This window comes from Myiozetetes cayanensis, unplaced genomic scaffold (genome assembly GCF_022539395.1).
Source record: "Myiozetetes cayanensis isolate MyiCay16 unplaced genomic scaffold, myiCay2020 scf21, whole genome shotgun sequence".
NCBI classification, from domain to species: domain Eukaryota; kingdom Metazoa; phylum Chordata; class Aves; order Passeriformes; family Tyrannidae; genus Myiozetetes; species Myiozetetes cayanensis.
In genome coordinates, this window is record NW_026087423.1 from 3251688 (window position 1) to 3278774 (window position 27087).

Genomic DNA, 27087 nt, shown 5'->3' on the forward strand with positions numbered 1-27087 from the left:
TTTGGGTGCAAGAGGGATCACAATGACAAGTGTTTCCAACTCCTGGCTCCTATCATGCACCACACAAATTTGATCTTCTGGCACCTAAAAAAATTGGGGTCTCGGGCCTTCATCACGTTTCTGCAGGGGAGATTCTCTGCTGTTAAATGTGTAAGTGCAGTAGCTATAGCTCCTTCCTGGAGAAAAGTGTAAAAAATTATTAAGATTAGCCTACACGGAAAATGAACAGAAAAGTCTGGGTGCAGATTCCCTGAAGGAAGAGTAGGAGAAGGGCTACAAGAGGTGAGAGTGGTTTTGGCACCTAAATTAGCAGGTTATGAAGGTACCTGCAGTTTCAGACCCCCAGCTCAGGAGACAGAGAGTAAAAGTGATGGTTCACAGGAGCAAGGAGACTGCCAGTTCCTAAAGGGTACAGAAGGGCATGTCCAAAACCAGCACCAGTCTAAGTACCACTGGGAGATGTGGAAAGAATTGGATAGGCAGTGTCTGTTGTCCTCCATGTCATGGCAAAGAATGCTGGCAAACCACCAGGATCAGCCTGGATGCTGGAAAAGCCACTTGGAGACCTTCTGCTGCCAGTGAGTACATTAGTGAGGAAGGGAAATCGGTTTTAAAAAAAATTAAGTCATCTTCCCTTCCTGTAAGGTTTGCTGTGGAGCTTTGCTACATCACTGCTGTAATGTTTCCTAGAGTTCTTTCATGAAATGAGCACAGATTTCCTATTTTCAAGTAATTTGGTTGAAATGGCTCAAGTATTTGAAGTTTGTAGGTGTGCACACACACATATATAAAAACACATGCATTCACCCACACACACATTTTGGGGAGTGCTGGGGGAGAGGTGAGGGGCAGAGCAGAAAGAGCAGATGGAAATATCACACAAAAGCAAAAGAATTAGCTGAGGAAGTCAGGCTAAGATATAACATCTGGTCTTTGCTGGCCAATCCCATTCTCTCTTACAGATATAAGGCACCAGGGAGAGAAGGCACAATGTTTTAGGCTAACCACCCCCCAGTTCTGACCTTCTGAATCTTGGTTCTTCCGAGTGTAGTTCATGCGGAAGACAAAAGCATCCAGAATAAAAGCCACGATGATCGTCATCACCACCATGGTCACGATGTAGAAGATCATGAAGTAAAGACGGCTCCAGTGAGTAGTTTGGGATGTCACCCCTTCCTGAAGAGGAGAGGGGAGATGTCAGCAGTGCACAAAAGGGAGAGTCGCTGTTAACTGCTCGACAACAGGCATAAAGCAGCATAAACACACTCTCTCTTTCGTGGCTTCACAGTTGGCCCCAGGGACTGCTTGTGCAATGCTCAATGCCCCAGCTGGTCCTTGCAGATAAGCTGCCTCTCAAGCTAAAAAGAGGGGTTCCTATATACAAACACACAGATCATTCAAGGCTTGTGGCTGTAAGAGCCATTGTGCCATGAGAACACAGCTCGGACAGCAGGGTGACAAACCAGAGCACAGAGCGACTTTGTCCGTCCAGACTATGAAAACTGGCCCGAAGGCTGGCCAAGATTCACAAGAAAACGTGCCCAGCAGCATCCCAGAGGTCAAATGCCACCCAGCAATCAGGACCAAAAGTTGAGTGGCAGCAAGTGACAATACTGAGCCCATTCCAATCAGCAGGGGAGGAAAGGTGGTGTGGAAGATCCAGCTCAACTGGCAGAGTCTGTGCTGTCTGTGCACGTGGGGTAGCTGAGGTTTACTCACCATGATGATGTACCAGTCATTGACAACTGTCAGCTCAAACAGTGTGACTGTACAGAAGAGAGAGAAAACATAGAGACAGTTGCTTTATCCATCCTGACCTATTTTACAGTGATTTTTAGACATCAAAGTTTCAAGATAGCCAGCAAATCTGGAGACACAACACAAACCCTCACCTTTGCTTCAGACAAAGGGGATCAGACCCACAGAACCAGCAGCATGGCTCAATCTGTATTTCTTAAAAGAATCAGAAACAGACCTGACTCTCTTCACTAGGGAGCATGGAGACCTCTGAAATCTCCAGGACATAAGCATCTCTGCTCACACATTAGGAAAAATCATGGAGAGTAATCAACACATTCAAATTATTCTTCATCAGCGGGTTTAGTGAAATGTATTGGCATCACTGTTGGTTCTTTAGAAGGGCAGTGACTCAAAGCCCTCCTTAAACACCTCTGGAAGTCTGGTCTGATCACCAGCCAGAACAGATCTGATGGCTTCCAGCTGGCTTTAAGAGTCATCTGCCTACCTTGCAAAACAGTCATGGCACAATTAGTCAGCTGGAGTTCTCCAGACAGAAAGGGCAGGATGCTGAGTGCTTGAGGTGCATTAGTAGGACTCTTGGAGAGTCCCAGGCTCACATGAGCATTACAGCATTACAGAGCCATCCAGCTCTGCAGGAACACAGAATAATCTTTGCTACAGACAAAACTGCCCTTACCAAAGCTGTTCAAAATGTTGTCAAAGTTGTTGAGATAGTAATACCCTTCTTCCACAACTGTTCTGTTGCCAACTGTGTGATTCACCCAGCGGTAAGAATCTGCGACTGTGCTTGTGCTGGTTGGAGAAACCAGGACATAGAATCAGCAGAGACTGGAAAAGCAAGGAAAATCTCAAGGGTTATAAATATCAACCCCCCTAGAAGGTGGTGAGCAGGGTGGCAGTTTCTACCTCTTGGCCTTTTCCTCTAAAAGCAAGCCCCTTACCTTCACAAGCCCAGGGAGCACATGGAGACTTTCTAAACCACTCTGCCAATATTACACCAGAGAAACTGAGAGTTTGAGTTGGACTCCTTGGCTCACAGCCTTAAAGCTTGGCATTCCCAAGTGGTCTGTCATAATTTAAGATGAAAAGGGCACAGGACAGCTTAGCTTACAGGACCAGGTGAATTTATCTCGGTACAAAGGGAGGTCTAAATATGTAATACATCTGGCCAAGCAACTCTGGCATCGTAGAAGTATAGAAAGATTTAGGTTGGAAAAGACTTTAAGGATCATCTCATTCCAACCCTTCTGCTCTGGGCAGGGACACCTTCCACTAGACCAGGTTGCTCAGAGGCCCATCCAAACTGGCCTTGAACACTTCCAGGGATGGGGCAAGAGAAGTGAAGCGTGTCCTGGATTCTCACCACGTGTCGCCTGAGCTACAAAAACCCCACTGAGCCCCATCCCACTCCACAGGCCCCTTCTCCACAGGGAAATAGAGCTGCCAGAGCTCACTGCTGCTGGCTGAGCACCAAAAGCACTGCTGAGGAGGATGGATTTGAGGTACTCACTTGCAGCAGTTCGGGTAGACCACGCCAGCAAAGAACTCCATGCCAACAATGGCAAAGCAATAGTAGAAGATCAGCAGGGTTAAACCCAGGCTGGAGGCAAAAACAGAAAGACTACTGTGCTACTGAAGAGTTGCTAAGGCAAAGAAACACAAAATCCCAGGCTGGTTGCTCTGGAAGGAATTTCCAAGGGATGGGAAGCAGCACTGAAAACCCCAGACAACCCTCCCCACATACTGCTGTGGCTCTGCAGTTCTTTGCCTGCTCTCATTCAAGAAGTCCTTGGACAAGGAACTTGCCACTTGCTGAAGAGAGAAACCAAAGAGCAGCCTGGATTCCCTCCCAGTCTGTCCTTTTCTGTTAAACAAACGTCTCTCCACAGTTTCTTTAACAAAGAACACCACACACTGTTTCTGCCCTCTCCACATCCTTGGATGCAGGGACTGTGCCAGGAGCAGGGCTCTCCAGCCAACAGGCTCTGCTCAGACCTCCCTGCAAGGCAATCAGGGCTGAGGATGCCCCACTCAAACACCAACCTCCTTCTGCCCCACCACTTCAGTAATGCTCTTGAGTGGCTCTGCTCAGTACATTCATGCCAATGTTCCTCCCAAATGGGACCCCCCTCTCAGCAAGAGCTGGGATGAGGGGGGGGAGAAAAATTAAAACAAGCATTTAGTCTTAGTTATGCTCCTAATACAAAAGCAGGGGGAAGCCCAGGGTGCTGGAGTGCTGCTTATCATATACTGCTCCAAGAACTTGGAGGATTTAACACCCCACTGCAGCACAGTGAAGAACCAGTAACGACCTACTGGCAGATCAGAGCATAAATCCCTTTAGCAGGTGTGACAGGTCCCTGTGCTGACCCCAGCCCTGGACACTAAACCTCCACTCCCCCCCAAGGCAAGCAGTTGGTACCTGGCCATCCGAGGGAACAACTCAAACATGGTGTCGAGGACGTTTCTGTAGCGCTTCTTCAACTTAAATAACCTGGAAAGAGAAGTCAGGAGTTACCTACACCCTGCAGCTCTCCTGGTGTCAGGGGAAATAGCTAAAGGGGGTATCCCAGCTCTCTCTTCCTCCCAGGTCAATGACAGCAAGGTTTCCTGACACCAAGCTCATGGGGACTGCTCTTGCTCAAGTGGTCTCCACTCACCTAATGGTGCCCTGCTGTCCCATCTGACTGTTTATGACACATTCAACCAAGTGTTTAGGGGACTGAGGATCTCAAGGAAAAAAGTCCATGTCTTTTTACACAGCACGATGCATAAATAGCTATCTGAAAACCCTAAAATTCATAAGAACTTAAACTAGTTCTGTGTACAGGGTCAGGATTCATTCCTCCTCCCCTCAGACACAAGCTTTTCTGTGTTTCCCCCATGACCCAGTAAAAATTGATGAAAGAAAACTACACTGTGCCTGCTAATTGAAGATTTGGCATCTCCATCAGCCTTTACAGAGAAACACAGCTGCCAAACAGGCTTTGGCAGGGGAGGAACTGGGAAAACATTTTTTACCCCCCCCTTGAATGTCATAAAGTGTTCTTTAAATCCTCACTGAAGAGCTAAATTACATTAGCTTGTTTTTAACAAAACATTTTGCCTCAAATTCCTCCCCTCTATAGCACTTGAGGCGTCTGTGAAGGTACCTCGACACGAGAGGGTTAATCAGCCCCTGCTCACTGAGCTGCAGAGAGGTTACAGGCCGTGGTCTTGCTTAAAGTGTGAGATGCAGTAAGAGCAGGGCTTGTACTTCACCCTAGAAAGCAGCATCCTTTGAAAACTGTAATTTCTGGTAATTCAATGGAAATTATTAAACTGGCTCAGACCGTCTCACCCTGACAGAAGAGCTTTTCTCTGAACAGCATCAGACAATTTAGAGGAGGTGTAAGAACCCCACGAAGGCAGACACAGGATAATCTGCCCCTGGTAAATCCCTTGATCTCTATTAGAGATCAGCTTAAGCTCCAAAGCACGGGGTTTCATATCCCATCCCAAGTTTTTGTTATTGTTCATTTTGATAACTCTGGCTAATCTCATTACCCCACGCAATTCCTGCCTGCCATGGTCACATACCCACAGAGCAATCCTTGCCCTCTCCTCGTAAGGAGCTCGGTCCCCAACGGGATTGAGGGAAAACAAGCTTGGCTGTTTCCTCCCACCTGCTCTCTGGATCCTCCCCCCCCAAGCCTTCCCAGCTCACCTCAGCAGCTGGAGGGGCCGCAGGACCACAATGAAGTAGAACGGCTCCATGTCGAACGCCAGCGCCATGAGCCCCAAAAACGCAAACAGGGTGACTGAGAAGTCAAAGCTGGGAAGGAAAATATAAAATAAAGTAAGAGCAGTGATTTATCACTAGTGTTTCCGCAGAGAAGAGCTACTGGTGCTGCTCCAGCCCAACGAGATGCGAGGGCAAAAGAATTATAAAAGCCTTCTTTACAGGCTTAAAGACTCAGAAGTTTCTAACCCAAAAACAGGAGTGTGCACTTACAGATTCCAGCCTGAGGACAGGTACTCCACAGGCCCCAGCCCAGTGGTCTTCAGGAGCAGCTCCACACCATAGACTGTAAGACAAGAGGAGAGACACGGTCAGGAACGAGCAGCATCACAAGGAAGGCTCATGAGGTTTGTTCTCATGGATGCGTGGTGGTTTTAGTGCAGAACTTCTGACAGAGGTTTAACAGACTCCCACCCACCCTCCTCATTCTCAATGAGGTGCCAAAGAGACATTTCCCCTCCAAATCAACACATTTTCCTGTACTCATGGTGACTTCTCTCCAGAACACTCCACAAAACACTTAGCTGGAAAACATGCTATAAATGTTGAGGGACAAGCTCCTGTAGCAAAAGACAGAAAGGGGTGCTGGGAATTCAGTCCTGCCTGTTTACTTCCTTCTATTTTTGTGGAACATATCCACATCCCATAGCCTCGCCTTGACCTGCAGGGAGAGAGAGATCCTTTCAAGGAATTTATTTCACCTTCTGTTCTGGTAGGACCTTGTGGGTCCGTAGGTTAAAGAGCACCATAACAGCAAATATGTCATCCCAAAGTCTTTCTTTCCAGCTTCCAAGGAGCAGAGGTGGGTGAGAAACAAAGGGAAGAGCTGGATGACAACATCCTTGTTAAAAGAGGAAGAGACACTGTCAGCAGCATGGAAGTGAATTCACATCACAGAGCAATGAACCAGCACATGAAGATGTAATTGTTTATACTTGGGCTGGAAAGGAAGACTAAGGTACGTGTTCATGGAGGGGATGATGTTCAGTTAGAAAATTCAGCTTGTCAAGTAGCTCATCCAGTGCTCTCAGACTCCTCAGCACGTCCCTGCACTCTGTACTCCACCAGGCCTGCCTCGCTGTGTGTGGCAGAGAGCCAGCTGCAATCAGATCAGAGCTGGGAATGCCTCCTGGAATAGCTGGTGCAGCACAGAGCAACCTCCCACAGAGCCATCACAAGCCTGGAAACCTTTTCACTCTGCACGCTGTGCCTGACAGATGAGGCTTCTCTGGGCTCAAACCAGCCCTGAGAGTCACACAGCAGCTTCTGCAGAGCTGCAGCAGAGGTAAGAGGCTCCCACATGACATGACACAGAGAGCTGTGGGACAGTGCAGCAGTGCTCACACGGGGCTGAGAGGATGCTGATGATCCCTGCCAGGCACAGCACTGTTCTGGATGGAGGCTCTATGCCTGTGGCTAATTTATAACTTCAATTCCCCTCCCAGATCCTCATGAAATGACACGGCTCTGCTGGGAGGCATCAGCTTACTTGTGAGGAAGACTATGTAGCTCCATGGGACATTCCTGGAGAAGAAATTCCCTCCTGCAAGACAAAAGAACAGCTTTCTGTAGCCTCCCCTATTTTTCAACCCCTCAGCATCCCAGTCAAGAAACAAGCTGTGATGTTTGCTACCTTGCAGCATGAAGGTTTCAACAAGAATCCAGATTCCATTCACAGCCACCACAGTATCTGGAAAACAAAGTAAAAACCCATAGCAAAGCCACTCCTGGACCAGAGGACACGCATTTCCTAGGCTAACAAGAAAGTACAAGATAGGACAAGTGGCAAGGTCATTGTTTCCAATTCAGTGAACAAGCAGAACTCATAAATTGGGAGTGTCTTCCACCCTGACTTTTCCCAGACCGTTAACAGATGCACTACTTTTATCTTCAGAAGGAAACAAGACTAAACCGAAACAGCAGTCTGAATCACGTTGAATCACTTTTACTCATAATTATCTTATATTCTACCACATTATTAGCTGTGTATTCCAGCTTCCCTCCTAGTTCTGGAACAAGATCTTGAGAACCACTGGGTCTCCAACAGTGCAGGATAAAGTCCTTTTCCACTTGGATCTAAAATGCTCCCCAGCATTCAAAGCTGAAGCTGCAGGACTTCTTTTCAGTCAGATCTCACTCCATCCCCTGCCTTTGGTTTAGCATCTCAATTTACAAAAACTGCTCCTCCAACATTCAAAAAAGCCCCAAATTACTGAGTAGGAAGAGATCATTTAGAACACAGCAGGTAGCACCACAAGGAAGCACTTTCTCTCCTCTAGAGAAGAGGAGCACAGACTCTTCCTCACAGGCAGCACAGCTGCCAAGCAATCCCTCCAGCAGTGAGGACACTTGCACCTCCTCGAGTGCAAACAGAATGTGGTTGACTGGCAAGGCAGTTCCTTATCCAGCATCCTTCAGCTGATGGATAAAACCCCAAGGTTTGGGAAAGCTAACCACCAACCTAAATGCAACCAGACCCACAGGTGTGTTGTGTAGTGAACCTGGGAGCCTCTCCAGAGGGAGAGCTGAGAGCCCAGGCTGCAGCAGTGGTTGGTACCAGTAAACAACTCCCTCCCTCTCCACCAAAACTCCAAAATCTGTACATGACCCATTGCTCAGACCACAGCCCAGGCCACACTGTGCAGACACAGCACAGCAGACCCACGTGAGCAAGGGAGCTCATTACTTCTACTTACACATGGTGTACTGGAACACACGGGACTTCACAAGGATGTTGATGCCTGCATGAAGGAAAGTATGGTGAAAAAAAAATGTTTACACAGTCCTCTCTACCATAGATTCCTCTATCTTCCCCCTAGGGATGTTTTTCATACCAATCCTCAGCACAGAAGCTGAACAGATCAGCAGATTATTAAATTTTACTTCTTGGGACTAAGTTCAAATGTCCCCTAAAATTTTAGCAGCAGTGAACTCACTGTCCTTAAAACCTAAGGTGTCTTTTTTGTCCCCATGTACTAGTTCTGAATCCCTCTCCATGATCACTGCTGTCTGGGATATGGAGAAACTCTGGACACTCTCCTGGATTCAGAAATTGTAAATCCCCCCCTAACCTCTGTGCTGAAAAAGGAATACAGCCCTCCATGACTTCAGGGACTGATTTGCTACAGAGCTTCTGACAAGAAGCCTCATTTTCAGGAAGCCAGGGTTTGGGTCAGAGCAGGGGGAATATTTACATGACAGAAATCTTCCTTGTAGGCTCTGAATACAAAGCTCTGGCCTTGGAGGCTCTGGATACACAGGGAGTTGGTTAGTAGGCCTTCCCTCAGCTGTTTACCAGGGACATAAGAGAAAGTCCCCTCAGAGTGCCCTGTCTTTATGAAGAAATGATTTCCTGTTAGTTGAACACGTGCTGCCATGAAAACACAGCCTGTTACCTTTAAAAATGAGGAAGGCTGTCCGTGGAAGGTCATCAAACCAGTGCTCACGGTTTCGTTTTGCCTGGAAGCAGAACAGCCACAATCAGCAGCAGCCAGTGCTACATCCACACACAGAAAAAGGCAGGGATGGAGAACCACCTTATCCCCATCATCTGCTTCTCTTCAACTGCCTTTGTTTCTTATCCATCTTTTCTCTAACCACTGGTTTGCTCTCCCCTCACATACACACTTCCCCTCTTCTCCACCCAACAAAGACTTACCTTCCATTTTAAGCCAACAACTTCGTAGAAATTGTAAAAATCCTTTAGACTGCAAAACAGAAAGAAACATCAGATCAGAGCCTTTAAGTGTCCTTGTCATCATCAGCAGAGAGTCCCTGGAAGTTATTAACTCCTTATTAGAACTGCAGCCACAACCGACAGAACTCAACACTGACCTCCTCCCGGTCTGGCCAAAGGTTCCCGACTGACAATAGCCAGAACCTCCTTTCTGTAACACTTCAGCCCTTAAAGGAAATCTCTGACTCCACTGAACTCCAGAATTTTACCACTGAAAGGAAAGACCCGAGGCTTAGATGACAGCTCCAAGGGATAGAGATTGCACTGCTCTTCATGAAGAAGTCTTGGACTGCCTTAATTACTCACACAGCCCTTTTCTAACATCTTTGCACATTTTCTTTTCAAGGGAACAATGACGTTTGAGAAAGGACATGAAAGCAAAGAAACTCATAGAACACGAGTGCCTGTCTAGGTGCACGGGGTCAGGCCTGTAAGAGCTTTCAGAAGTCTGAAAGCGAGGATGGTGAACTTCTCAGACTCCTACTGGTGTCATTAGGTGCCTAAATTTAAGAACTCAGCCTTTCTCCCTATGCCATTTTCAACACTTCTCCGTGGCACTTGACTTCAAGGAGAAGCATCAGCACCAGTTTCATGGGAGACTCACTCCAAGCCTGTCTGTGGCCAGAACAAAGGAAAAGGAGGAGAAGGTCTCCTGCTCTAATTCCCTCTGCTTCCTTGCTGGTTGGTGTTAGCTGCACCCACCCACTAGAATGACAATTCTCTGCCTCATAACACAGAGAATGGCAGGCCTGAAAGCACCAGCAGAACCAGATTTTAATTAACAAAACCCTGGGGGGAACAGCCAGCTGCTGGAAAAAAGCAAAAACTTGTTAAGCTGCGAGGCTGCGCTGTGTGAAGAAATCTCCACGCAGGTTCTAGTGCTGTTCTCCAATTTCTGGCTCCTCTGTTCTGGCAGGGGAGTGGGAAGCAGATCCTGCCTGTGAGTGCCAGCACAGTGTTGTATCCACAAGAGGGCACGCAGGAACTCCATCACCTCTAAAGGAAAAACTCAGCTCTCAGGGTACCCACCCCTCCAAGCTCCTGCTTCCCAGACAAATCCCTTCAACTGCATTACTCTATTGCCACATCTCACACAACCCTCATTCCATAAACCCTCTCTGAAGGCCAGCCTAACTTCAGGGAGTGGAGCAATCCCTGCTCTGGGTGCAGCAGGAACGCCATCCTACCTGACTAAAGGAGTATTGCTCTGATTCAGTGCTTTGAAGGTGAGATATCTCTCCCTGGCACACATCCGAGGCTTGTAGAACCGCAACAGCCCTTCGAAGTGCTTGAAGGAAACTCCAGATGGCCTCTGGAAACAAAGGGATGTTGTCATAAGCAGTGACATCAGGCAGGAATATGCAGAGGCAAGGGCATTTATTTCTCAGTCTGGATTTGTTTTAAGCAGGATTTCATACATCATAACTCCAGCCCCGCAAAGTACCCTAAGCTATTACTCTAACGTATCAAACTTATCTCAGGGCACAGAGATCAGAAAGCTCTCCTGGCAATCGGTCCCTCCAGCAAATGCAGAACTGTTCCCTGTTGTCCCATTGCCTGAAAATTGTCCAACCAGGCACCCCAAGCAGAGTTCAACCCCTCATCTTGGGCAATTAGCAGACAGCCTAACAGATCCCATTACTGGCACTTTTTTAAGACTATCAGCTATGTGCACTAATCATGAACTAATCTACTAGAAGTGGGTTAGTTATTTTTGGGCCTTATTTCTCATGCTGCTCCACGAGTTAAACAAGAAATCAATCTTCTCTCCCATGTGCTTGTAAGCAATTGTTTGTAGGTGAGTTACTTCTATTTCTACACCATTTACTCATGCAGGATCCAGCAACAGGACTGTACCTTCACTTATATGACCCACCCCTCCTCTCAGCACTGGTGCCTGAGTAAGTCAAGCAAGTTCTCAAGTGACCCAAACTGAACCAGAGAGAAAGCAAAGATCACATTCATTCCAGAAAAAAATGTCACTGATTTTATCAAGCCGCCACCATCACAACCTCACACGGGCCTGCAACTCAGAGTACTGAGTATGAGTTACATAAACGAAAAACCAATAGCCCTCGGCGAGTATCATTACAACCAACAGACATAAATCACTTTTTTCGAAACATGCCCTTTAAACACTCCAGCCCAGTGGTGGTGTTAAGGCAGAGCCCTGTACCTGTTTGGTGACCAGCAGGCCGTAGGCGTGCTGGATGGCCGTGCGCTTGTGCAGCAGCAGGGACTTGAATTTCCTCTTCTCGATGTCATTGAAAGTGTCAAACACCACAGCGAGAAGCTGAGAGGCAAGACAGGAGAGAAAGTCATGACTTGATCCTTATACTCTGCAGCTAACTAAGCCAGGGCTTCCCAAACAGGCAGGAGTATCCGAGAGGCACCGCCTGCAGCAGGAATTCACTAAGCGCTGGCTGAGGCAGAACGGAGCCGGTGAGGTCTTGCTGGCGTAAAGGATCCCACAAAGGGATCCTCAGGCTCACTGCACACACACTCATCCACTTTTTGGAGGAGGTCCAGGTGTTTCTGGCCTCTCACCACTTGCTAGTGGGTTTTAACAGCTAAGGCTACACCACACAGGTGCCAACAGAAAACAGGATCAGGTTTGTTAAAGCATTCCTGGAGAGCAGGTTTTGAGGGCTGCTCTCTGCACTCACCCTGCCACGGGAGGGAGCTCTGGCTAACGACTGTCAAAGCTAACCCTCCACCTAGGACACAAGCAGTGAAATCCAAGCCCACCACAAGCATCAAGTCCCTCTCCTTGGGTTGCAGAACTCCTCAACTCCTTTGGCAAACCCTTTTCCACCACTCACATCCTCCCCTGGACAGCCATGCTCTCATGCTGCAGGGATCAGCACTCGAGTCCTGCCACACTGAGTAATTCCATCCCCTTCAAACTGATTTACAAAGTATTTCAGGTGAGCCCAGATAATAAAATGCCATTTCACGATAAATAATTAAGACAGAGAAGGACAATAAATTTCATGCAAGTGAGTATGTCACTCCAAGCACGATATTAATGTGAGAGAAGTTGAAAGATGCTCGTATCATTTGGTTTTCTGTGATTTAGTTCAATTCCTCGTGGTTAAACATTAAAAGAGTCCTGTCTGTAGCAAAGCTGCCATTTCTGCAAGTATTCTGCCAAAGGGCCTGAGACTATTATAGAGCACTTTTGGGAGTGGGGAAGACTCTGCTGGGCAATGAGCTCCAAAATCAGGCAGAGAGGCGTCAAGAGGTTCACTGGGGACTCACCAAGTTCATGATGAAGTACAGCTCAATGGAGAGATACACGATGAAGAAGACACAGGACCAGGGGTTCCGGGCATAAGACGGCATCATCACATCAGGGAAACTGCATCCCAAAGGGCACAAGTTTAAGCACCAAATAGCTCATGTTACACTTCCCACTACTCAGGCAAGAGGCACAGGACATGGGGGGGTGGTGGTGGTGTAAACTCATATCCAAAGATCTGCACATTTCTGCAAAACATTGCTCGTGACACAGAACTCTGTGCCCAGCAATGGGCAGCAAGAACATGGGGGCACGATGAAAGAAATAAATAGGGAAAGCACTCTGAAATTCAAATTCCTCTCACATCCCAAATACCAAACGGGATTTGTGACGTGGCTAAGGGTTGTGCTTTGATACTCAACAACAACAGCAATACAGCCTTGGTGTAAGTGTTACAACCTCAGACTTATTCCATCCTCTGCTAATTTCCTAATCATGAGAGGTCCCCCTGACAGTAGACCAATATTTACCCACTGTTGTTACCCAAATTTCCTAGCAAATAAGTGAACTGAAGCAGAGGAATAGGAAGTTACTTCTCCACAGCCAACTGTTGGCTGACAAAGGAGCACAAATAGAAACTTTCCCTTCTTGGACCAAGGCCTAATAAAGCTGTTTCCCCCCTTATTGCCCTCACAGTGATGAAGCAGTCTGAGTCCTTAGAGATAACTCTGCAGCTGAGGTCACAGTGTCCTAAAGCAAAATGAAATACCAGTTCTTCCCATGCAGGCTGACACTGGAAATCTCTGACATAAGAGGAAAGGGGTCACACATTTGGAGACAGAGCATTTCTGCAGATAAACTCTTGGCTCTGCTAGACTCCTCTGGGACAAAAGGAAAGCCTGAGCTAGAAGAGCATGAACTTACTTTGAAGTGGTCAAAAGCACGAAGAGATTCACGAGGCTGTTCTCTAAAGTATTGAAGTACTGAAAGAAAAAGCTCCCATGACAAAACGCAAGCAGAATTTCCTGGGGACATTTCGTTCAGAAAACAACCAACCCACCCACTCGCACTTCCACAGCTCCCTGATGCCTTCTCTAGGGAAAGGTACTTCCACACTGGTCCTTTTTAAAGGTCCTTGACAAAGATAAAGGGTTAAACCAAAAGCTTGTCTACACTTTTGGGTGGTAGTTACTCCCAGCAAGCCACAGCCTGGGCAGCAGCGGGAACTTGTGGCTGCTGGACTCCGACCGCTGCAGCAGAAGCAGCTGAGCTTTCACCCAGACACCTCCTCCCCTGGGGACAGTGGCAGGTGGCTCTTTTGACTGAATTAAGATATCAACAACAAGGAACAACTCTCTGTGAATGTCCCCTCTGGGACATCCTGCCTTTGAGGCAGTTCCCTGCACAGTCTTCCTTCCCAGCAGGGGCTAAAGGCTGGGTGACACTGCCAGCAGCCTCAGACCAGCCGGCGCCCGGTCTCCCAGGGATCACACGGAATAAACTAAGTCTGCACAGTAATGTTTGAGTCTTAGGCATGTCAAATGAGACCCGAGCTGCAGCTGAAAGAGTCAAGATACTCACCGGGTCGGAGTGGTTAGGAGAAAACAAATAAAAACCTGGAGAAGCAGCAGAGAAGGTAGAGGGGGAGAGACGGGGAAAGAACAAACAAAAATAAAGTCTGTTTAATGTCAAGCAGCAAAGCAGTTCCCAAAGAGAAGGTCACACTAACAGCGAGTCCTCTCTGACACCATGAAGATGGGAGTAACTGGAAGGCCTTTTCCATAGAGATTTGCCAATTGATGTCACTGAGCCTTTCAGAAAACAAACTTTGGTTTAGATTGTACCAGGTACATCGCAGACATTTGCATTTGTGGGGACGTAAACTAAACTAACAAGACTGAGGAATGGGTGATGGAAGTAGAAGTTGGAAACACAGACTGTGCTCTGGAAGAGGTCAGAATCTTCCAGATTGCCTCATAATCAAATACCCAGCTCCCAGATGTCTTTGATCTTTTAATTCTGTCTTCCAGATGACTGTGGATGAAATGGGATAAATGGAAGATCCTGGAAGGACTCTGAATATGATCAGCTTTATATTCATCCATGTTTGTGTTGATTTTGGACAACAACTGGTTAAGAGCATCACTTCACCTTCCATAAATACAACTTACCTAGAATAGCAAAAATCACCATGAAGAAAAGCAGGAGGAGAAGAATGTCAATAAATGGTGGGAGGGACTGGAAGATCTGTCGCAGATTTCTGAAAAAAAAAGAAAACATTAATAAATTAAAACTTGCACGTTTACTCCTCCAGCTTGACAGGGGGAAAAAAAAAACAACCACCACCACCACCACATCACACTTGAGAGCTTTCTTCCCACTCCCTCCAAGAATTAAAAGTAGAAGGCTTGCTAAATTAAGATGGTTTCCAAGCTACCCATCTGTCCTTTGCAGTCAGCACTCAGGTACTGCAAACAATACTAATGTCACGCTGTCAACTCTCCTTCTCCAGACTAACTCTGATTCATTGTGCAGCTTACAGGAAAATCAAGGAGCAGAGGCAATAGCAGCCACACTCGTGTGTTGGGCTCTCTGAGGTGGTTTATACACGTGAGGACAGCACTGTGTGCTGTGAGCACATCCACACCAGGTACAACCAAAATATCTCCAAGATCTGAAATGCCCATGAAAGACACCGGTTTTCCCGGGATGCCTGCAGGATCTGAGTGCTTTTCCTCCAGCCCAGCCCCAGGCACGACAGCAGAACACCCAGCCAGCTGAGCATCACCTTCTGACCGCCCCACAGTAGCGACAGTCCACGAGGAAGATGCAGCGCAGGGCCCTCGTGATGCGGACGTGCGAGGTCTGGCGCACCAACACCACGATGGCCTCTATGAACTGCACAAACAGCACGCAGGTCTGCAAAAGAGGGGTGTGATGAGAGGCACAGCTGCGGTCTCCTTTTGGGAAAGGCAAAGCTCTCGCTGGCCACCTGTTTATTTGGATGCTTTAAGGGATGGGAGGTGTCTCTGAGAGCTGAGAGATCTCACATGAATCATCTGGCAGCTGGGACACGTGGCTACGTCAGCTCTGCTGCAGTGCAGGCCAACATTTAATCTGGTTCTTTGGATGCTGGAGGAGGAAACACTGACAGCATACCTTTACCATAGTCCTTTTGTGCCTGATAAAGGTTTGGAAGCCCAGCCACCTCATCTTCATGGAGAGTTCAAAGACGACCACGATTAATGCAAACAGCTCCAGGGTTGCATGGACCTGTCACAACAGGTTTGACTGTAAACAGCAGCACAGCACAGGCCACATTTCTGCCCCTCCTTTTTCAAGAAGCACAACAGTCTGAGCACAGCACACAGGAAAACCTGAGGCCACTTTTTTAAAGCTAGCACAGCACTGGTTTTCAAAATTTCTGTATTTGCTGCTTTGGGCTTTCATTAAAGCCTGTGCAATTTTCCTCTAATCAGGCCAGAATTTCCTGACATCCTTGTCCCTTTTGGACTTGAGCAACACATCAAAAAAACTTACTGATACATTTGAAACACAAGGGCAAGACACCAGTGACTTCAGCAGAAACACTTTTTTTAAAGATTTGAGATTGTAATTTTTTTAGTGAAATGCAGGAACGGAGGCAGGGACAATTTACACAGAGGATGGTTTTCCCTTGAACTAGACATTCTGGACAACCACAGAGAGGGTCCTGATCAAGCTCTGGATCACAGTGCTGCTCTGTGCAGTGCTGAAGGGCCCTTCCTCTGTTCGAAGATGCAAAACCCACCATAAAGAAAACAACAGGATTTTCTTGCAACCTCAGTTTTAGTCACAGCTCAAAACCCAAACTGAGCTGTACAGCCCTGACTCGTTTTGAGGACCCCAGGGTTATCAAGGCTGGTTTACACCTCTGGCATGGTCCTCAGATGCCATAACAGCTCCAAAAGCAGCAGTAGATTCCCTCACAAACAACAGCAGCTCTTAGCACTGTGCCTGACGGTGGGACCTCGTGAAGTGGATGTGGACTCACAAAGGTACACACCAGTTTGTGCATTATCCCTTCTCTCAACCTGCACTTTGTGAAGCTTGGACATAACACATCAAGCCACTCACACACTCATTAAAAGGAATCCTCACAACACTGGGAGGAGAGGACAGGAGAAGGTTTGGCAACCTGTCCCAGACTGAGATCTGTTTGTGTTCTAGGTTGGGGTAACGGCACCAACCCTGGCAGTGACTTTAACACCACCCCAAAGCACACAGATTCATGAGTTATCTCAAGAAAAAAGAAAAACCACACACTTCTGTTACAAAATTTAAGGAGTGCACAAATTGATAGTACAAAATACGTGCCACTTTCACGGTGGTCTGTGCACACAAGATGGAAAAAGGAAGCTTTGCTGGCTCTCCTATCTGCTGACAACCCACTGACACAGAACAAGCCAGGTGGGCTCATTCCTCTTACCGCCTCCTTCTTCCTCTCTGTTTGACCTTCTTTTTCCTCTTACCCACACTGCAGAGCAAGCAGACTTCTTCATTTTGCCCCAAAATACTTACAAAGATGCCCAGACGGAGCATGGGGACCGCTGGAGCCTCGCAGAGGGACAGCAGCAGGAGCAGCAGTGCCGTGCTCAGCTCCATCAGGTAGAAAAGGTGGTTGTGTGCAAAGAGGTAGGCAGCGAGTGCTTTGGCATTTTTGGGGTGAGTGAAGAACTTATCATTATTTTCTCCTTCCTAGGGCAGCAGGAATAAAGAAGAGAACAGCATTAGTGACTCTCAGTGCTATAATGGAGTTTTCCACATGAAGAACATGGACATTTATAAGGATTAGATATGATTCCCAACAGACTATTCCCACTCACAGCCTGCCATTGATCTGTTTATTGAGGAATGTTCCCTTCTGTTCATAAGCATATCTCAGTAATAAAACTTAACTAATATTCACAAACTCCTGCTTCAGATACCCTTGAGCCCTTTGAGAAGCAGGAAGAGAAGCTGGAAGAGTTTATAACGGCGGGCAAAGAAACTTCAGTCAACATTCCAACACAAACACAGCACTTCATTTACTTGCAACTACTTCCACATATTTACAGACTTATTTGATTAAACTTCTCCAAGACAGAACACAAAAACACCCAGATAAGCTCCAGGGCACCTGGCTGACAGTTGCTCCTCCTTATCTTGGCCCTGCAAAATGTCTGGGAGAAAACACTGAAGCCCACGAAGTGTTTTCTGCTTCAGGAATGTAAGACAGACTCCATGAAAAATTAACAAACCTCTATGCTGATTTGTCATTCCCTCTTAACTAGAAAGCTTAATTAACATTAAAAGGTCAGATACTCCATCTCAACACTTTGCCTAGGACTGATTTTCAAACAGCTACATCGTCACTATTTTTACCTCTGGGACGAAACTTAGTTTGGGGAGAATTTAGAGGCTTTTCACGCAGAACCACCCAACAGCTTCTTCTCTTTTTTGAGTCAAGAGTTCTGGCAAGCAAGTCTTTGCCACTCACAGGAAACTTGCTGCCTCTTGAGAACTGTCATAAGAGATCATTTTAGCCCAGCTGGGACAAAAGGATGCACAAGAAGTGGTGGATTTTTTTTTTAAATTAACATCTTTCGAGGTAAGCAATTACTGTAAGGACAGTCAAACTATTACTATCAAAGCGGAATAACTGTGATTGCAAATGGATAACGGGGTCAGGAAGCTCTCCTTTAGAAGTGAAGCATTCTCCAGACTCCTTCAGAAGAGGGTTTCAAATGTTTCTCATTTATTCCAGCTCATCTTGTGTTTCAGAACAAACCCTGTCGGGTCAGGGAGCCAGATTGTGAGCGGGGCAGAGCCCAGCAGTGAGTTCCATCAACACCAGCCCCCCCGAAAGAGCCCAGGCTGGGATCAGCAGGGCATTCTCATTCACGCCTGGCAAAACACACTTGCAGAATGAAAAGCAGTCTAAATCCTGCCTCTTGGTAGCCAAGCAATTCCAAACGTGGCTGGACAGCAAAGCCCTCTCATCCGGCTACAACACTTGCCTGCAGCTACTGTTCACATGAACACTCTGCAGGCTCTTTAAGTGATTCTACTTCATTTCAAGGACAGTGTCGTTGTGGCCATTGGTCAAGGTAGCAGCAAGAATCATCTGCATCTGAAGGGCCAGGCCTGCTGTGTCCATTACCATCAGAGCTGCAGCAGCTCAATGACCCTTTGCAGAGCTGCTCCAATAATCAGGAGTTTAAACAAAAGCCCAGGAGGGGCTGGAGCCACCATTCCATTGTCAGGGCTGCTCCAGCATACCGTGAAGCTCACGTATTGCCAAGGTCCAGGCTACACAGTTTTAAAATACATGGGAAGTGAGATTTCTTAGTCCTGCGGGGTCGGAACAGGGAGAAACAAATGGTTTCTGTCACCTTGCAGTGCTTTAAAATAAAAACCAAACTGGGTCCAGCACCTCAAGCTGCCACGCAGAGCTTTGAAAGGGAACGAGGAGAAGGCAGAGGGACAGACAGTAAGGGAACCAGCAACCACTTCAGCCTGGACAGAGCTGGGAGAAGTTCAGTTTTGGTGGCTAATTCATTACACCAGAGTGTACAGTGATCTGAAAAATAGGATCCCTTTGCTGAAGTAAGGATGGTGTTTCCTGTACTGGGGTTTGTTTGGTTTTTGTCTTTTTTCTTTTTATATGCAGTATATTTCCCTCCTGGGCTGATCCTAATCCCAGCATGCTTTCTTCCTGTAGCAACCAAGACCTCTACCTTCTGTCGTGCCTTACATGACCTGCAGGACTTGACTGACACTAAAGAAACATCCCAGGGCCACCCACCCAACCTGTGGCCAAGGCAGGATCAGAACCTGCACTTCCAGAACGTGAGAACGCTGATCATTCACTGCAGAGATGAATTGACAATCTATGACCAAGCTACAAAAATCTCCATGGCAAGGTGGCAGAACTGCACATGTGCTGAATCCCTCAGCCACTACAGTCTTGACACTGGGAGAGATGGAGAGGATGGGTAGTTCGGTTGCCTCCAAATGACTCCCCTATCTGGAGGCACCTCCAGCATCACCCCGCTCTTCAAGCAGAATCCTTTGCAAAGCATCAAATTTTTAACCTCAAAAATGGAAGCTCTTTGCTGCTTACAGCCAAGAACCACCACAGCTCCTGAAGGGCGTTTTCCCCACAACCCAGCACGCAGCAGGGCTCACCTGGAGGTAGATGGCTGCCTCTTGGTAGTTCATTTCCCAGTTGTGCCGGGCAGCGCTTTGCTGAGCGCAGCAGTCCCCCGCCGCAGGGCTGGAGGCATCATGGACAACGTCATAGCTGCCTCCATCTGCATCAGGACACAGGGAGAAACGTGGATTCACAATTAGGCCAGCTGGGATTGATCAGGAGGCACTGGGATCAGAGACAGGCATCAGGACAGGGCAGAGTACCCAGGAAACCGGCAGCTCGTACACTGACAAATTGATTCTTCCCAGGTAGGAGCTTTTAAGAGACACTCAAACTCGGCACTTCAGCACAGGGATGCTCCCAGAAGATCATCAAAGGAGACAGCATCCTATTTAATACAGTAAGCAGGTCTCCTGGCTCGGGAGGTCTGTGCTGTCATGCTTGAAGCGTGCTATCAGCACTCATAAACTACAACCAGGCAGGTAACAACTCCCAGTCTCTGAGGATGTCCAACCCACAAAATAAAAGAAGGTTTGCTGAAGGAACACTGCCTTTGCACATCTCATGGTAGGAGAGGAGAGGATGGAGTACAGGATGGAGTACAGGACTGTCACTGCCAAGGGAAACCAGGGTGAGTACAGAAGCTGTCAGTACTTTTAGCAGAACCTCATTTTTCACAGCACTTGAGAGCCACTAAATAATGCATCCTCACAACACTCGTAGATGCTGTTAAGTACCAACATCCCTCTGATGCAAACACACAGCAAGATTAATTTTCTGTTCACATTCCACAGATTAATTCTGAAACTTCTACGTTTCCTTCTCACTGGCAAAGCACCATAAAGCAATGCTTTACTGAACATTTTAACCAGATTTTATAACTGAAGATTTCATTTAAAAAAATACAATTCAGCTGCAAAAAAGCGACTCCCAAGCAGAGCTGCACATACATAGTGCCATTCCCATGGGAGAGTTACACAGGGCACGTATATAAACTCCAAAACAACTGCCATTTTTTGCATTCTGCAGCCCCACTGCTATGAAGACACATGAAAAGCACGCCAGAAGACAATCGTTGTGCAAAAAGGGAATGACACTTGGTTTCTTCTTCTGGGACTTGGGTTTTTATTTTGTATGGTTGACAAAAAATACCGAGCAGTGAGACCTGCTTAGGGCCACGCATAAAACCTGTGGTGGAGCTGACCACATGCTCTCCAGAGTTTCAGTCATTTCCCACATCACATGGTTGTTCTTGCTCTCGGTAGAGACTTCCCTCCTCCGCCGCCTCATGTTCCCAAAGTGGGTACATGTAAAATTGATCTTGCCAGCACAGAAGTGCTGATTTCTCCCTTTTTAAGAGCACAGGAGCTGTGGTGTGGCAGCTTGTTCTCTCTGTGTTAGAAGTTGTTAGCTGAGAGTGGGCAAAAATTACCGTGAGGTTCTTTTCCTCTCTCATGACAGCCTGCTGAAGATCTGCTGTGACAAAATAATCCTCACTGAATTACTGATTCAGTCTTTCTAGAACACCCTTTGAGTGGAGGAAGAGTCCATGCCAAAAACTCTGCACCCACCGAGAGAAATGGCACCATGTGCTTCTGGCAGAAAGGCAGAGTGGGAAGAAATCAGAACCCCTTCACCAGTGCAGAGACACAGCTGCCTCTTCCACCCTCAAATCAAATTAAGATAGCATTTCTCTGGGATTTGTGAAGACTTTCCAGATTGCACACTCAGATTGTTGAAAATCCTGTAGCATGAAGCCTATTTCTCTTCCTTGCTTCCCCCACACCCTTAAAATACCACTCAAAATCTGGACAAATGTTTGAATGAGGCCGATTCCTCCCACACACCCCTTGATTTAGCACAGTTCTTGAAAAAAACTGAATGATGGAGTTTTTATTTATCCACAGAACTGGAATGGCAGTCATCTGGTTTGTCTGCTTTTTAACTAAAAGATGACAGCAATATGCAAAAATCAGAAGGGTTATATTAAGAGCTCTAAAAAGTTCTTAAATGTTATTATTTACAAAGCTTTTGTTGTGGATGTGTTTCACTGACTCCCTCCCACTGCAGCCTCAGAGCAAAACCTTTTCACACTTAATGCTTAACAGAGTTATAGAAGGAGCACACCTTCATCAGAGCCTGGACTTTACATCACAGCACACACAAAATTTAAGAGCATCAAAACACCCTGTGGCCAAATCAGCAAAGGTCTGGAGCCTTAACCTAAACACCAACACCATGTGCCCTGCCAAAAAGTGCCAAAACTACCTTTAACTCTGAAATGGTTCCTCTGCAAAAATCAACCTCTCTCAAAAGGATCAACACTGGGAAAAGACACACCACAGCAAAAACCCAGGACCAGGACCCCTCTCTGTGCTTCCCACTGAGGACTCACAGCTGAAACAGAAGAGATGTCCCAATGACACCAAGGCTGCAAATACAAAACAACACTCAAGAGATGCAAATCAGAAACAAAAAATAACTCCAGGAATCAAGATGTTTTCCTCCTGTCTAAACCAGGCATCATTTTTTTCCAGGCACAGACAGGAGAAAACGTTCTGGTGAAGTGTTCCAGTGGGGAGCTGCATTTTGTGGATCAGCTCCTTCTCCATCAGGTACCAGAAGGTTGATCTACCATCCCTGAGGCAACAGCATCATCTGGGTAATAAATAATAATAAAAATAATAATAAATTTGAAGAGCAAGCCTCTGACTGTTTGCTTGGCAGCCCTCCAGCCAGCTAATTTCCTCAGCTGCTCCCATGATAACAATGACACAGACTAATGCAACCTCCGCTCCGCTCGTGCTGCAGAACATCCCCGACGGCGTTTACCATCAGTATGGAGCTCAATGAGATAGGAGGATCTCTCCACAGGGCTCCCGGAATCCTCCAAGTAGATGGCAGGCAGCTCTCTCCACTGCATGGCAGCCGCTTGTGCTCGCAGCCGGGGAGAGGGAGACGAGGCAGATCCGAAGTTGCTCCCTCCCTCCCTCCCTCCGCTCCGAAAGGCGATCCTCGATTTCGCAGCTTCGTCAAGGGAAAGCTACGCACAAAAGCTTCTCCTCTGCTCGCTGCAGAACTGAACGTTTTCTCCCCTCCCCTCTGAGGAAGGTGGCTCAGACCTCAGGGAAATCGTTTCCCTCTCGCTGTCTGAGCAGTGGGGTGTTCCCAAGGGCAAGTTTTTGGAGGGTTTAGCTGCGGGACAAAGAGCTTTTAGGCACGAGCGTGGTGGCAAAGCAAAGCTTCATGTGCGGTGCTCTCTTATTTTCTGGCATTTAGCAGAACTTGCTCACCAGCTAACGGGGAAGGAGTGAAAGTGCTGAGTAGTCACAGCAAGGAATCTCCAGCACACAAAAAGAAAACAGATATTTGTGAAGTTCGCAGTACAAGGGGCACGACAAAGGAAAGGAACTGAGCTGTTCACAGATGGCAAAAAACTTCCTTCCACACTCGTGTAACTTATCCCAGGCGTTCCCTGAAAAGAAGGTGGGGGAGGGCTAGAAAAGAGGGGAGGGAAAAAAAAAAAGGAAAAGCAAAACCAGCTGGCTGCTTACACAAGGCATCCGGAACGAGACTGCCGGGACTCCAGCATTTCCATTCAGTGCAGCAGAGCATGCTCCTGTGTAAATAGTTTCCATATGTCATCATTACAATAAAAACAAAAAAACAAGAAAGAAAGAGAAGGAGCATAAACTTTCCAGAGCCCAAACCTCTCCCTCTGCAAAACAAATTCCCTGCTTAGGGGAAAGAAAAACCCTCCATGGGCTGAGAGCAAACAAATTCCTCTCATTCGGAGGAGCTCACGGCCATGGGGGACCTCAAGGGCAGAGCTGAGAGGGGAATAAGGGACTGAAAACATCCAGAGGAACCAAGGATAAATTACACCTCCCAGCCAGCTATTATATGTCAAACTGAAGTCACTCCAGAATTTCATGGGTTTTGGTGTCTGCACTTGTTTAAGTAAATAACAATTTAAAAAATTATCCAACAAACCAGTAACCTCCTAAAAATTCAAAGAGTTATAAACCAACTCTACAGGGTAGCTCTTACATTTGCCCCGGAGCTCCCCCAGTCTGGCTCTCATTAGCCTGTTTGCCAGATGTTCTGCTTTCTAGATAGCACACACTTTTTATGGCCTTACACTGCAACAGACTGAGATTCCCTAATTAGCTCCTCGACTGACTCCAAAGAATTTACTGGACTTAGTGGGGCTTTCTCCTAAAAGGCTGAAAAATAATGCTATTTCAGATAATGTTGTTTTAGCAATTACACCTGTGATGACAGAATGCTGCAATCTGTGTGAAGGCAGGGCAAGTGACTTAAATCAGCAAAAATATGCTTACAGCTAAACCTGTCATTCATATTGTTTACGTATCACGTGTGGAGTCCATGTAAGATGCAAGGTGTGAGCTACTCTAATGAGTTCCATGGGTAACATTTCTCTCCATAGGCAGAAAAAGAAATGCCAAGGACACACGACTTCGGAGACGGGACACATCTTCATTCAGGTGGCCTTGCAAGGTCCCTGCGAGTGGATTCACCAAACAGTGAGAGAGAAAAGCAAGGAAAGCGTTACCTCCCGCAGTTGTGAAAGCTCAGGCTGTCCAGGGCATGTGCTCCAGGCAGCTCCAATCACTGTGTTGGACAGCTGGTTATCTGCTTGGGCTCCACAGAGCACCAGCTACCAGCCACAAAGAGGGGAAGGACAGGGAGAGGGCCTAATTGTCAGTTAACCATCAGATTCCCTTTTAATTAAGTATATTCTGGCACCAACTTTGCCCTTTTTCTTCTTGCAACATTGTAGGAACTGCTGTCTTGCACTTCTGGACAGAGCCATGAACCCTGTTAGGGAATACCTTGCCAGCTATGGTTTTCCACAGGAGTAGTGTATTTTTCTATCTTTTCCAGGAGCACAGGCTGTCCAAGGCAAATTGGAAGTGAGCAAATCCTTTATGAGTTTACTGGAAGAGCCATGCAACCTGACCAGCACGAGGGTCCTGCTGGTAGGTGCCAGAGCCTCTGGAGTAGGGAGACAGGCACAAACCAGTCTGTGATCCACTCAGTCCCAGTCCCTCATCAACATTTGAGGGTGAAGAGACCCTGGCACAGGTTGCCCAGAGAAGCTGTGGCTGCCTCATCCCTGGAAGTGTCCAAGGCCAGGTTGGACAGAGCAATCTGGTCTAGTGGGAGGTGTTTCTGCCCATGGCAGGGGATGTGGAACAAGATGATCTGCAAGGTCCCTTCTAACTCAAACCATTCTATAATTCCATAGCTGTGGCACCATTCAACTGGAGCCATTTCTTTTCAGGCTGTGCATTTCTCACTGGCACAGCACCTCTGTTTCTTACACCCTCTAACTTGACTGTATCTGTATTTAACTCCCAAACTCAGTCACAGAGCCCAAGGTTTCAGTTTAATACAAACATAACCAGTGTCCCACAGCACCGAATGTAAGCCCATGGAAGAAGGTAGATCACAGCAGGACCAAAGACGCTTTCAGGTTTCCTGGACCACCTGATCTCACATAAAAGACCTGCCCCAGTGCAGGATCCCTGTGCTGGCTGAAGTTTCCAGCTCTCTCAGTAACTCAGGTCCCTGAGGCTGCAGTGAGGATGAACAAGGCTGCAGGAGGACAGCACTCATCTGTCAAAGACATCCAGAAGCACTCCTCTCTCTTGGAAAGCCCTCATCAGCTGAACCACATGGAAGACTCACTACAGAAGATGTAAACACATGAAAAAACATGGAAACAAGGTAGATGCCTCCCCTTCCCCAACACAAGCTGTGCAAGCACCTCCAGTCTCCAAGCCAAGATTTTAGTCAAGCATGTGGGAGTTGTCCCAGCACCAGTGGTGGCATTTTCCCTTCCAAGGGCTTACATGCCATGTAGCTTCACCTCCAGAGGATTTATCTTCCCTCCCTGCTCCAACGTGGCTGATAAGAAACTGCTCCTTTCCAAGTGCTGAGGTGTGAACATGTGTTTGTCTCTTCAAGGCCAGACTCACCTACCCGGGAGAAAAAAGAGCTGGAAGCTGCCTGGAAAGCACAGCTGGTCTGGCACTGGGCCACACATCTCAGAGGTGAGACAGACAGACAGGGAAATCACTGCCTTTGCTGCCTGATCACCAGTTCATCGCTGTGCCGACGGGAGCATCGCAGCGATGATCTTTGCAGCCCAAAATATCCTAGTGCCTGTCCTGTTTCAGGGGATGGGAAGGAATTTAAGAGCCCTGGGGAAGTCTGAACAATTTGCTATCAGTTTGTTGCCTAGGAAAAAAAGGGCATCTCCAACAGAGAGCAGTGCCAAGCCCTTCTGTTGCAAGAGAAATAATATACTTTGGAATATTTCAAGGCAGCTTCACTGGGTCGCGCTCTTCCTTGGAGACGAGGGCACAGCAGAAACATATGCAAAGGCCTTGGGGCTCTTTGTCTTACTGTATTCTCACAGCACTCCCTTTCTGTGAAGCTCAACAAATAAAGTCACTTCAGCTTCCTATTTAACACAGGAAAGTTTTAAAAAAAAAAAAAAAAAAAAAGAACATTGCCACTTCCCGTTAGTGGAACGAGGCGACCGTCCTTGATTCGAGACTCCAGCGAGTTCCTGCGGCACCAACACGAGCTCACTTCATGCTCTCATCACCACACTACAGGGAGCTGAATCCTCATGAAGGAGGAGCAGATGTCCCTCAGCATGGTAAGTCACATTTTATATATCATTGCCTCTTATCAATCGTGCTGCCGAGCTTCTTTTATCGAAGGCAGCTTAAGCCTGGCGTTGTTTAATTAGAGGCCCACTGTATCCTTGCTAACATCTGCACTGCACACATGTAAAAACCCCCCACTGCACGAGCTAAACACGATGCCAGAAGAGCTAAAGCATGGTAGGAAATGGTTTTGTCCCAGCAGAAGCCCTGGCTCCAGCCAGCTCTTGCTCTGAGTGGGGCAGAGCCAATTAACCATTTGCTCCATGGCTCAGGAGATGAGCCAAGATGATTCACTCGGACATTCACTTCCTGCACCACCCTGCTGGGGACAAACAGAGCCATTTGTAAGGAAGAATGAAAAAAAAAATAATTAAAAAAAAAAAATCAAAGGCTTCTAAGAAAATAGGGATAATTTTACCCATCTACAGCAGCCAAGCTCGGTTGGTTGGAGATCCTCATCTGCTGCCTTGTCTCTCCAGGACACCTGTTCTCCTCTGATCTCATCCCTGAGTCACTCTGGAACTTGTTGGGTTTTTTTGTTTTGTTTTGGTTTGGTTGTTTTCATCTCTTTTGAAATATTAAGTGGGAAGTTTTGACCAAGAACTGTTTGATCACGGGACAGTTTTCACTCCTGAATATGTGGCAGCAAGAGGCAGAAGGGCAGATCCCTCCTTTTTAGGATGTCTGGAA

At 47.1% G+C, this 27087-nt stretch overlaps 1 protein-coding gene across 4 annotated transcripts in view; it reads right to left on the minus strand.

The window, feature by feature from the left end:
* The window catches only part of TPCN1 (two pore segment channel 1), a 45598-nt gene that overhangs the window by 5678 nt on the left and 12833 nt on the right, over positions 1–27087 (minus strand). For 3 of the 4 annotated variants that reach the window (XM_050318199.1, XM_050318198.1, XM_050318202.1), the window contains 22 exons: positions 19729–19853; positions 17080–17256; positions 15679–15792; positions 15308–15438; positions 14691–14779; positions 14101–14135; positions 13444–13502; positions 12540–12639; positions 11455–11571; positions 10466–10590; positions 9201–9249; positions 8938–9001; positions 8239–8283; positions 7176–7232; positions 7032–7085; positions 5756–5828; positions 5468–5575; positions 4184–4255; positions 3272–3361; positions 2438–2553; positions 1720–1766; positions 1023–1176 (listed from right to left, as the gene is read on the minus strand). In XM_050318199.1, the coding sequence (XP_050174156.1) occupies positions 1023–1176; positions 1720–1766; positions 2438–2553; positions 3272–3361; positions 4184–4255; positions 5468–5575; positions 5756–5828; positions 7032–7085; positions 7176–7232; positions 8239–8283; positions 8938–9001; positions 9201–9249; positions 10466–10590; positions 11455–11571; positions 12540–12639; positions 13444–13502; positions 14101–14135; positions 14691–14779; positions 15308–15438; positions 15679–15792; positions 17080–17256; positions 19729–19853 (2001 nt within the window). Of the gene's footprint in view, positions 1–1022; positions 1177–1719; positions 1767–2437; positions 2554–3271; positions 3362–4183; positions 4256–5467; positions 5576–5755; positions 5829–7031; positions 7086–7175; positions 7233–8238; positions 8284–8937; positions 9002–9200; positions 9250–10465; positions 10591–11454; positions 11572–12539; positions 12640–13443; positions 13503–14100; positions 14136–14690; positions 14780–15307; positions 15439–15678; positions 15793–17079; positions 17257–19728; positions 19854–22525; positions 22685–27087 lie in introns of those variants that run through there. The other variant, XM_050318201.1, reaches the window with a different exon arrangement.